Genomic DNA, 12,125 nt, shown 5'->3' on the forward strand with positions numbered 1-12,125 from the left:
TGGCATATATTATATAGTACTACAAAATGAATGGATAAAACTGAATAGTGTGTGATCTATTTAGCTTTCTACCCCTCAAATAGTGTGGGAATATTATCATGTTCGCTCATATTAATACGTTGATTACTATCACAAACCTTAGAAAATTAATGTGAGAATGAAAGTGAAGGATAGAGCAAAACTCTTCAAATGTATCCTAAATTTTAGGAATGAAAAAGAATTGGAAGTAGCGAAGGTACAAGCAGCACAGCGATTGGCGGTGTGACCAGTCCACTGACCAACGCGACACAGACCACAGGAACTGGAGCCTGGAAGCTTTCTCCCACCTTTTTATATATTTTTAGGTCAAGGTTTTTGGCTAGTCCCCTGTACCCGAATCAACCGAACAGGCAGCCCTCGTTCGGTGGTACCAGCCTATCAGACTCTTTTGATCCTAAAAAGCTGTTTCTCTTCCGAGTTTGGCATACGGTGATCGAATCAAGCTCACGTCGCTTCAGGTGATATCTAAAACACTTAATTATTTCTAGATCATTGGTGACTAACGTGTCGTTCTTTTATTGGATCCCATACGTAACCGCAATCAAACAGATTATTACATTGATGTGATGATTAGAGATTAATTTAACAGGAAAAACCGCACCCAGCCATGGCTAGGACAAGACCGTAATACGAGTAAGTCTCAAGGGGCAATCCCGTCAGATGGACAAAATTATTCCTAAGTCTACCCAAAGTCTTATTAACTCGGATTAAATAAACCGGAAAAAAAGAAAACAAAAAAAAAAAGGACAAAAAGAAAGAGAAAAGAAAAAAATAAGCCCTTTAAACACAAAAGCGCACCTCTTTTCATCTTTCTTCAAAATCACATGTTCTTCCAGATTTACCCCAAAACGACCCCTATCTTCCTTCTTCAAACCCCCAAAAATCTCTCCCCCTGGCCTCCCTTGTAATTTCCCTCATTTTCGATCCCATTCTCCCAACCGCCCCCGCTTCCACTCCTCTGATCTATTCTCTCCGTCCATCGTTTCTTCTCCTTCCCCGTTAGGGTTTCCACCGCCTTCACTCCTATTCTAGGCAATTAGGGTTTCCGGTATCATTTTCATGTCCGTTTCGAGAATCGATGATAGTTTTCTTCTTTGAAGATTCGAGATTAGGGTTTCTTTATATTGTATGTTGATTTTAGATTAGGGTTTCATTTTTTATTCGGAGACTTTTTTGTTTTATTTTATTTTACTTTCATTTTCCGGTCAGGGTTTTTTTTGAGTTCTCATAGTTGGCGTCGGTGATGCCGCGAAGTTCAAGGCACAAATCAAGCAAGCATAGTTCTAGGGATGCTAGGGACTACTCAGATTCGGAGAAAGATTCGGGCTTAAAGGAGAAGGAAAAGAAGACTAAGGAGGAGAGCGGTGGTAGGGTTTCCAAGGAGTCGGGATCTTGTGAGAAGAGAAAGCTTGACACGAAGGAGACCAGTAAAGACCTCTGGAGTTCGGGGAACGGCGAGTATGTGGAGGAGTACGGTTCCTTAAAGCGGCGCAAGGATAAGGCAGATGATGGAGTCAGCGACAGGTGGAATGGCGGTGAGGATGATGGTAGAGGAGAGAAGAAGTCGAAAGCTTCTAGCGAATCAAAGAGTAAGAGACGAGAGGAGGTGGAAGGAGATGATGCAAAAAAGAGTAAGAGTGAGGGGAAGCATCGAGAGTCCAGTAGAAAGGAGGAAAGGGAGAGAGAGAAGAAAGGTAAAGAAAGCAAGGGTGATAGGTTGATTGAGAGTGAAGAACATCGAACTGTAAAACAATCTGCTGAGAAAACTGGTAAGGTAACTTATTGTTTGTTGGTTGGATAGTTGCAATTATATATGTGCATTCTAATTGTTTTTTCCTAATAAACCGATTCAACTATTTTTTTTTTTTTAAAACTGATTCAACTTATAGCTTTACTACTGACTTTCTTGTGCATTTGGTTTCAATTTATGTACTGGTATATACATAAGTTCATGCTGCAGAGTTTCCTCACATATTCTTAGTGATTTAAACTAGTAGTTGTATATGTACTTTGAGTTTTTGGGATTTCATGATGAAGCTCTACTTTTCACATTTGCTTGTTATAGCATTGCACCCTCACGATAGGAATCTAACTTGGCCGCGGCAATGGAATTGCATTAGTTCACCTTGTAACAATTGTCAGTGTCACCTGATGAAACTAATGATCGTGCAAAAAGTGGCCTGATGGTTGTTGAGTGATAGGATGCGGTTCTACTGTGTTTTGTTTGTCAGACTTTTTCTCTGCTAGTATCTTAAAATTTCTGTGGAAAACACCTTATAATTTGGTCATTGAATAGGACTGTACTTATTTTCAAAGGATCTTGGGAATCCTTTTACCTTTGTAATAATGATCACTCATTCTGATGATAATCAGTAGAAAGAGTAATTTGTAATTGCAAATAATGCTAACTTTTAATATAATAAATTTCTGAAGAAAGCAAATCTTAATTAATGTCTCAGGAATACTTCCATGGTTTTATATTATAATGATAATAAACATTTTTGACCCTCAGAAAGGATGTTAAGTTGATTTTATTTATATATGTTTAAGAGATTAACATGGGATTTGTTGTATGAGTAAGTGTAAATTCAAACCACATAATTTAAGCATTAAGAGGTAGCTGATTCAGGCACTTTGTTTGATGCATGAGACAAACAATAAAAGTATATGTTATCGTTTTCTGGGATGAGAAGTTGGGTTGAGGAATTTAAAGGGTACCTGATGTAGTTGAGATTAATGGGAGAAGATTGTTTCTACAGATTAGTTTTTGAAGGTGTGATCATTGTATTGTTTTTCCTCCAGTCTGTATTATTGTTAAAAGGCAGCTAATGCCTGACCATGAAACTCGATGCGTTATTCTTTTGTGCACTGACATGCACTGTGTTTTTGAGACCAGAGAGCAATGGCATATGGACCACTTGTAGGGCAATTAGGTTACGTATCTTTTTCTAATTTTATCTTCAATATTAAATTGAAATTGTTCGGTAGTCTTCAGGAGTGTATTTTCCTGTTTACTGGTTCTGTTTCAGGTTATTGGCTTGAAAGGTATCAACATTTAAAAAATTTAAGTAGATTTTCCTATATTTAATTTTCTCTTAGCATCAAAATGTTAATTTAAGAGTATTTTTCCGTATATGTTTCCTGTTTTGTGATAAGAGGCTAATGTATATGTAAGTAGAATTTACCAGGTGAAACTTTAAGTTGCCATGCTTCTCGGTACACATTTAGATATCCATTTATGTGTTTTTTCTAAGTGATACAAAATTAATTTCCCAACTTATGTTAGGAGATTGGTTTAGCTAATGTGGTCCGAGTATGCAATTGGAATGCAATGATTCCTATGTACATATAAATCCCAAGGACCTGATTATATCCTTAGTAGTTTAGGCTTGAATGGCTTGGAAGGCAATAAAGAAATTTATTGTGTTGATGATGGTGTTTCCGATAAATATGTTTGTCATTATCAATAAATGCTTTCAATAAGAAATTATAAATAAATGGTTTATTGGAATTTGGAGGGGGTTTTGAAGGTTAATAAATAATGATGGGAGGTGCTAACTTCTTACTAGTAGTCCTGTATCAATTAACATTTGGGAAAAAATACGCCATCTAGATCTTCAGCTGATAATGAAAGAATGTTCCATCTCTGGTGAGCTGTCTTGGTAAGTCATCTCATGATGAGTATATGGTAGCCACTTTTGTTTTGGCCTGGAGATGTTCTTCTTGTCGTTATGGTGAGCTGACTTCTGTTTCAGACTTGTATAGAACGCTGGATTTTGATGCTTTGTCTCAACCAATATCAGTGTTACGTCAAGACATGTCAGGATTTTGATGCTTTTGCTTTTTCCTGATTTACAAAGATTTAAAGTGATTATTAGCTTTTAGTAGACCGTGTAAGTCTTATTTGGCTATGCTTAATGAATTCTAATGTTTAGCTTGTGTTCCTCTCTCTCTTTCTCTCTTTTAAATTTCCTATTAAGCTTTGGATTGCTGTACATTTTTACTGTTATAGTTGTATGCAGTCCGTGCTCTGCTTGGTATATTGTTACGTATCTGTGCATTTCCTAGGTTCATTTCTTCTTTTTGTGAGAATTAATAAACTATATGTTCATTGTCAAGTGGGATTTTCGGAGGTAGATTTTTTATGATAAGAGTTGTTGGCTGAAATGAAAATTTAACTTCTAAGAGTTCTTTTTAGGTTGTGTATGTAAATAGTTGATTAAATATTCATATTGACATCTAGTGATTAGTTATTTATTTGAATTTTCATGTACTGAAACACTAAAAGTCTGTCACTTTCATCAAGTGAATTGTAATTATTGCCTAACGATTTCTTGTTTAATGTATACTTTTGTTGTGTTAGAAATCCTAATTATGTATTACTTGTTTATACTGAAATTCTTCTTTACATTTTTTATCTGTAATACCAGAGTTGGATGTACCGGATCGTTTGCTAAGTCCTGAATCTGAGAGCCAGCTTGAGAGACGACTTAGGAAAAGGAGAGATGATTCTGGTGATGGGGATAAGCATCAGGAAGATAATGGAGACATTCTAGATAGACAAGTATCATTAAGGAATGAAACTGGCAAGGATGGAAGAACAAAAGATGAGAAGCACAAGGATGAGAGATACAGAGACAAGTATCGAGAAGACACGGACCGCGATGACAAGTACCGAGATGATAAATTGAAAGATGAGCGACCAGCTAGAGATCATGCTAATAGTAAGTCTAGTGAGAAGCATGCAAGGGATGAAAAAGATGCTGTGGAAGTTCGCCAGAAGAAGTCCAAGGTTCAAGATGGTGATCGTGAGCGTGATCATGACCATGATAGAGAGCGTGATCGTGATAGGGAGCGTGAACGTGATAGGGACCGTGATCGTGATCGAGATCGAGAACGGGATCGTGACTTGGATTTGGGACATGATCGAGAGCGTGAACGTTATCGTGATCGTGACCATTATAGAGAACGTGGCCGCAATCGTGATCATGACCGTGACCGTGATCATGATCGTGAGTGGGATCAGGACCGAGATCATGATCGTGATCGAGAACGTGAACGTCGTGACAGTGATCGGGACAAGGATAGAGACCGAGATCGTGACCGTGGTCGAGATGTTGATCATGACCACAATGGGTTACATCTTGATGAACGGAGTGGTAGATACAAAGATAGCAGGGGAAGGAAGAGATCTCCTGATGATCGAGATGATGGCATTGATACTAAATCTAGAGGTATCAAAGCACACTATTCTGACATTGAAAACAAATCATTGACTAGTGGCAGAGTTGAGTTTGATGCTGATAGGGGAAGGTCACAGTCACGCCAAGCTAATGTAGATTCTACTGTGGGCAGCAACAAAAGGAGGACTTCTCCCAGCCCGAGTTCCCATGTTAGCACTGATGAGTATAGGTATTTGTTTCTCTAGTACATCCCCTATAATGTTGTTGATTTCTTATTCTATGGATTAAATGGTAATGTTAAAAAAATGACATGGTATTTAGCTGTTAGTTTCTATTAGATTTCAGATTTATTGTTTGGAAATTTAAACTGATCTCTAAATTTTCTTATTATTTGTGGCATTCTAAGTATGTTTCATTCTTGTGGGTATGACATTATACCACTCTCTGAAGTGTTTTATTGAGAGTATAATATAGGTTATTTTCTTTTACAGACATTTGAAACAGGAAGATTCAAAGTATAGAGACTCAATGACAGAGCAGAGGTCCAGAGCAGCTTCATCGAGAGAGGTAACTAGTTTTTCTGGGGCATCTGAGAGAGGCGCTAAGTACAGATCCATGGAGAAATCAAGTAGACTGGATGAGGGCCATTCTGGGGAGTTGCCAATTGAGAGGTCTTCGAGTTCAAAAGCTTCCCCAATGAATATGATGGAAAGATCTCCTTCTTCAACAAGTCTTGAGCGTAGATATATGAATAGAAGTGGTGTTAGGCGGAGCCTTGACATAGAGGAGGCAGCATGGAGGAGCAGTGCCTCCATAGGTGGCAGAGAATTATCTTCTGCTGAGGATAGACTAAGTCGAGACTTACCTCCTGAGAAGCCTCTTTTGGATGAGTCCTCTCAAGCGGATTCAGCCTTTTATAATAGAGCTGGTCAGGGCAACTCATCTTTGATTCCGCAGCCACCTGGTTTCAGAGCTGGAATTGGCAGCCCGTCTTTCATGGGTTCTTTGGAAGAAGATAATAGAATTAACATCAGTGGTCGTTACAAGAGGAGTGGTGATCTAAATGTTGGAAGGGGGCAAGCAAATGCTTGGCGGGGCACCCCAAACTGGCCATCACCCGTTCCAAATGGCTTCATCCCATTCCAACCTGGGCCACCCCATGGTGGTTATCAAGCAATGATGCCACAGTTTCCATCTCCATCTCTGTTTGGCGTTAGACCTGCAATGGAAATTAATCACTCTGGGATTCCATTTCATATTCCTGATGCTGAAAGGTTTTCCAACCATTTGCGCCCAATGGGCTGGCAGAATATGATGGATGGCTCTGGTCCACCCCATATGCATGGTTGGGATGGAAATAATGTTGTTTTTAGGGATGAAGCACACATGTATGGGGGACCTGAGTGGGATCAGAATAGGCATCCAATGAATGGTCGGGGATGGGATACTAGTTCAGATGTGTGGAAAGGACAAAATGGTGATGCTGACCTGCCCTCAACATCTCAGAAAGAGGATCATCCTGTGCAGGCCCCTCCTGATGATGTTTATGATGGACAGGAACGTCAGAGGTCTCAACATGAAAGTAGCCATAGCGGTGTTCAGGTGAAAAGCCTTGAAATAAGATCTGATGTTGTGTCCCCGGTGAAAGAATCTTCTAGATCTTCACCTGAGATTCCACATGAGAAGGCACCTGATTCTTCCAAAATATCAAGTGATAAGGATGGTGCTCATTCTTGTCAGGTTTATTTATCTAAGCTTGACATTTCAACTGAACTTGCTGGTTCTGAGTTGTATGATCAGTGTATGAGCTTACTGAATGCGGAGCGAAGTAAAGATTTGGTTAAAGATGTAACAATGCTTGTGGATTTGAAGGTAGAGAACCTTTTTCTATATAACTTTTTTTTTTAATATTTAATTTAGCTGATCTTTTGACTTATAACTCATGTTTCTCATATATTGTCAGAATGGTGGACGAGCAGTACAAAAGGCTTCCATTGCTGTGCTGAGGCCTCCACTCATTCCTGCAACTAATGTTTCTGTTTTCCAGGTAGTTATAGGAGAGGAACCTAGTCACATGTCTGCATATGTATTGTATTCCTTTCGGTGGAGCATATATGTGCATTTACATATATAATCTTTCTTTTCTGTTACTTCTTTGGTGGGAACTGGGATGCTTATGCGTTTACATATTTAGAATCATGGTGTGCATTTTTGGGGGGGAAGGGGACAAATACTTCTTGTATGGTTGGTTGCTCAATATTTTGAAAAGTGATGTCTACTTATAACACGTTACATTCTTTTGATATCTTCTTTTCCTTTTATTTTTTTTTTTAGGTTCTTGTGTTGGGGGCTTTTAGAGAGAGAGGGATACCCTCCAATTTCCCTATTTTTCACTGTGGTTGGCTATCCATTGTTTTTTCTTTTCACTCTTTTTTTTTTCTTTTCTTTTCTGAAGAATGGTTGGGGTGGGGTGGGTGGGTGAGGGGAGTTACTTCATCTGGAATTTGGTGATCATGGTTACAAAAAGAAGGGGAGAGGATTAGGGTTATGATTGTTAGGATTTCAGTAGAAATTTGATCTGGGGAATGCTGGGTGAGGGGAGTTACTTCATCTGGAATTTGGTGATCATGGTTACAAAAAGAAGGGGAGAGGAATAGGATTGACTTGTTAGGATTTCAGTAGAAATTTGATCTGGGGAATGCTTTCTTTCCTGGCTTTTTTCATTATTTTGGAGCACAGACCCTTTGTAATTTATAATATTTCTTTTAGTTTTGAGCAATGATTTTGTTCAGCTCCGCCCAGCTGAAATGTTAAGACTGTTTTCTTCTTTCAAAATGAATATAGTAAATTTCTACTTGCACAATGTATGAAATAGTAATTTGAACTTCTGAAATTAAACTGATGATGGTCTCTTGGAATTTGTTTTCTTACTTGCAGAAAGCCATGGACCTCTACAAGAAGCAGAGGCTACAAATGGGTGCTATGCTGAATGACAATGGTGGAATGTTGAAATTTATTTCAGCGTCCAATCAGGAAAAGGAGCAAAGTTCTGATCATGTTGTAGAAGATACAGAGGAGCAAGCTTTGATTTCTGATGCAGAAATGCTGGATGTGGCAATTCCGAATTCAGATCAGCAGAAGGAAGAAGCTGTTCCAACTGCTGCTCAGGAGAATAAGGAGCAGCCAGTTTCAATTCAAAGTGGGGAGCTGCCAGATCATATGGATAGCCTTTCTCCAGAAAAATCAGAACTTCCCAACACTGATTTAGGTCACAGGAGCCCAGAGGTGCTTAAACCAGTTTTGAATGGCATTGAGGCAGAAGAGATGGAAAGTTTAGAAGCTGACAATGCATCAGAGGCTGTTGTTTTGTCCACTGATGTTGAAAATTCAAATGAGATAAATAAAACTGAAGGTGATAATTCTGTCTATTGTGGGAAGGAAAGACAGGTTTTTGATGATGCAATTAGTGGTTCATTATTTTTGTCAGATGGTTCTCCTAAGGTATCTGGGGATTTGATTCCTGGGTCGAATGAGTCTGAGTTCGTAATTTTAAGTCGGATACATCATTCTCCTGAAAGTACACATTGAGACAATTTCTATATCCATGTTCTTTAATGTGCTTTTTGTTAATTTATTTTTTTTTTCTTTTTCTGTTTTTGTTGCCTATCTTATTAAGGAAATAAAATGAGATATGCCATTGGGTTTCCTGGATTAGGCATCCTAGCATCATGGTTCTTGATCTTCATCATATGCTTCTTTTCCACTTTCTATTTTGATGCATCAACATTTGAAGGTGTTCTGTGAATCATCTCTGGTTTAGTTCAATGTCATCCTTTGGGTTTCGGATTCAGATGGATGAAGTATGCTGCTCTGCATTTTATTAATCTTTTACAAGTTTGCATTCTCTTTGCTAAAGTGCGGTCGCACTAGGATTTTACTTCTGGTGTGAGGTAAGTGAAGGTGTTTTTCCTAGTCATACTCATGATGGGTATTCATTTGACAAGGAATGTATTTTTGTAAGCATGATGCTCTTACAAACGCATTGCTTTCTACGAATTTCTTCTTACCTCATCAGGAAGCTGATTGTCTGGAAGTTTGATGCTGTGTTCGCCGTATGCTCAAGGTCGGCTACTTCTGAAGGTTATCTATAATTGCGACTGGCAATGCCATCAAGCTATTGCTTCTGACCTATTTACGACTCCATTAACTTGTTCTTTTGACTTAAGAAAAATTATAATTTGACAATTTAAATTCTGTTTTTATAATGTCTCAAGTGGAAATCAACTGCATCTAATATAAAACAAAGAGAACAGCTTCCTGAATCTATTAATCTATTAAACGTGAATACATTGAAAATCAGCATTCTCAACTGAAAGAAAATTTATTATACAGTGCGATCAAAGTATTACGTGTACAGGAAGCAGTTTTCCTCTTATTCATATCTAATCTTTAAATTTTATTAGTTTTTATTACAAGTAAACCAATCTACAATAAGAAATAAAATATTTTTTATAGCTTTAAATTACAAGGAAACAACTTCACAAGAAGGAATTAAATATTTCTCCCTCTTTCTACTGAAAAACTTGCTCAGTTTCATAAAAAAAAAAAAAAAAAACGAAGTTATTTTGTATTAAAGATTTAAAGGGTTTTGAGTTTGGTCCGAACTTGTATCTTCTTGAGTTGACCAGGAGAAATTGAAGAAAGAGAACTTTAGTAGAAACTTGATCCGGGGAATGCTCTCTTTCCGGGCTTTTTTCACTGTAGGGAGCACAGATCTGTTGTAATTTCTAATATTTCTTCTAGTTTTGAGAAATTGATACTGTTCAGCTCTACCCAGCTGAAATGTTAAGACTTTTTTCTTCTTCCATATCGAACAATTTAGTACTTGCACAAAGTATGAAATAGTAATTTGAACCTCTGAAATTAAACTAATGATGGTGCGTTGGAATTTGTTTTCTGACTTGCAGAAAGCCATGCTCCTCTGCAAGAAGCAGAGTCTACAAATGGATGCTGTGCCAAATGTCAAAGGTGGAATGTTGAAATTTATTTCAGCGTCCAATCGGGAGATGGGTAAGGAGCAAAGTTCTGATCTTGTTGTAGAAGATTTCTGACGCTGAAATGCTGGATGCAGAGATGCCGAAGAAGAAGAAGCTGTTCCAACTGCTGCTTCTCAGGAGAAAGTGGAACAGCCAGTTTCAATTCAAAGTGGGGAATTGCCAGATCATATGGATAGCCTTTGTCCAGAGAAATCAGAAGTGCCCCAAGACTGATTTGGTGACAGGAGCCCAGCGGTGCCTAAATCAGTTTTGAATGGCAATGAGGCGGAAGAGGTGAGTCCCAAGTCCCAACGGGCGATTTTAGAAGCTGAGGATGCCTCAGAGGCTGTTGAAAACTTATCCCCTGAATAAAAATTCTTTGACCCATTCTCGCGTCAAAGGCCCATCATAATAGTTGCTCTTCAGCTGTTAAATCAACAAAGCCCATCCATGTTTCTCTTATTCATATCCAGCCCTAGATTTTAGTAGCTTTCACCTCAAGTAAAAACCTCCACAAAGAAGAATCAAATATTTCTTTTAGTTTTTATTGCAAGTAAACAACTCTACAACAAAAAATCAAATATTTCTCTCTTGTTTTACTTAAAAAATTTATTTAATTTTTATATAAAAAAAAAGATATGAATTTACTTTATCTTAAAGATTTTAAAGATTTTGAGTTTGATTCTAATTGGAATCGATTTGATTACTTATTAAAAGTAACAAAAATTGATCAAGAAAAATTGAAAAAGAAAAGTTCAGAGGTCAAACAAGTTGAAGAAAAGAAAACACAGGGCTTTGTCTTCAAGTTGAAGTACTTTCGAAACAATGCACTCAAACTAGAGAGTCTAATAAAAAAGGAGACTACAAATTTCAAGCTGGGAAAGTTAAACAAGAATGTTGGTCTCAGAAGTAAATTTAAAAGCAACAAAGAAGAAGAGGGAGGGCTGAAATTGAAGAGAAGCAAGATTGGCATACCAAGTTATCCTAATCCACCGCCAGACTTGCCTGAAAACTTCAAAAAGCATATCGTTAGCAACATGGGTGGTTCGGATTGGCTTTTGGTGATACAAAAGCCCATCTTTTTCTCTGACGTAAACCCTGGAGCCAGTCGCTTCTCCATACCATCCTCCCAAATCCGAGGTCATGAATTTCTCTACAAAAAAGAGGCAGAAGATTTGGATGACAAAAAGGATATGCAAGTGCGCTTGTTAGAACCATCCCTGGAGGAGACTACCCTGAACTTTAGGAGGTGGAATATGGTAAAAAGTTCAATGTATGTTCTGACCACAATGTGGAATTCGGTTGTTAGGAATAATCAACTCGAGATTGATGATGTGGTGCAGTTGTGGTCTTTTCGAGTTGAATCCCGTCTTTGCTTTGCACTTGTAAAGGTTGATGATGTCCAGAAAGGAAGCGAAGAATGGGTTAGGCATAGCAAGAGCAATGAAAACGGTGCAAGTTCAAGTCATCAAGAAGAGGGACATGGTGGTTGTAGAAGGATAAGCTGTTAAGATGGTTCAGGTGCAGGCTGTAGCAAAAGTGATGGTGAAAGAATAAGGTAATGGCAGAAAAGGCTGGAGAAGAAGCCGCGAGCGCAAAGTAGTTTCCATTTCTTTAGGATTTTCATGAAGTTTTATTGTTTAATGCAGTTAATCTTTTAAATTCTTTCAGCAACTCTTAGAATTATTGCAATTAATATCCTATTAACAATTCGAAATAACATTCTATCGAGATTTTTCCAGATTCTTAAGACTTTCCCTGATTGCAAGTATTTTGCATGCTACATCACACCTGACATTATTTTTTTTGAAAAAAAAATAAATTTCATTCATCATCCAGGAAGGGAATTCCTTTGTACAACCATAAG

At 38.0% G+C, this 12,125-nt stretch overlaps 2 protein-coding genes across 2 annotated transcripts; both read left to right on the forward strand.

The window, feature by feature from the left end:
• Window positions 1-793: 793 nt before the first annotated feature.
• LOC18605748 (LOW protein: zinc finger CCCH domain protein) lies at window positions 794-8,936 on the forward strand. The gene is made up of 6 exons (XM_088804438.1): window positions 794-1,165; window positions 1,249-1,808; window positions 4,470-5,451; window positions 5,714-7,094; window positions 7,186-7,269; window positions 8,160-8,936. Exons 2-6 carry the CDS (start codon window positions 1,283-1,285, stop codon window positions 8,808-8,810), a joined length of 3,624 nt encoding a protein of 1,207 aa, XP_088660564.1. The 5' UTR covers window positions 794-1,165; window positions 1,249-1,282; the 3' UTR covers window positions 8,811-8,936.
• A 2,359-nt stretch (window positions 8,937-11,295) lies between these two features.
• On the forward strand, window positions 11,296-11,769 carry LOC18605749 (B3 domain-containing protein At2g24670-like). Its single transcript, XM_007038957.3, has one exon. It carries the CDS (start codon window positions 11,296-11,298, stop codon window positions 11,767-11,769), a length of 474 nt encoding a protein of 157 aa, XP_007039019.3.
• Window positions 11,770-12,125: the final 356 nt, after the last annotated feature.

The sequence above is a fragment of the Theobroma cacao genome, chromosome 3, assembly GCF_053813885.1.
Source record: "Theobroma cacao isolate CCN51 chromosome 3, ASM5381388v1, whole genome shotgun sequence".
Lineage (NCBI taxonomy): Eukaryota > Viridiplantae > Streptophyta > Magnoliopsida > Malvales > Malvaceae > Theobroma > Theobroma cacao.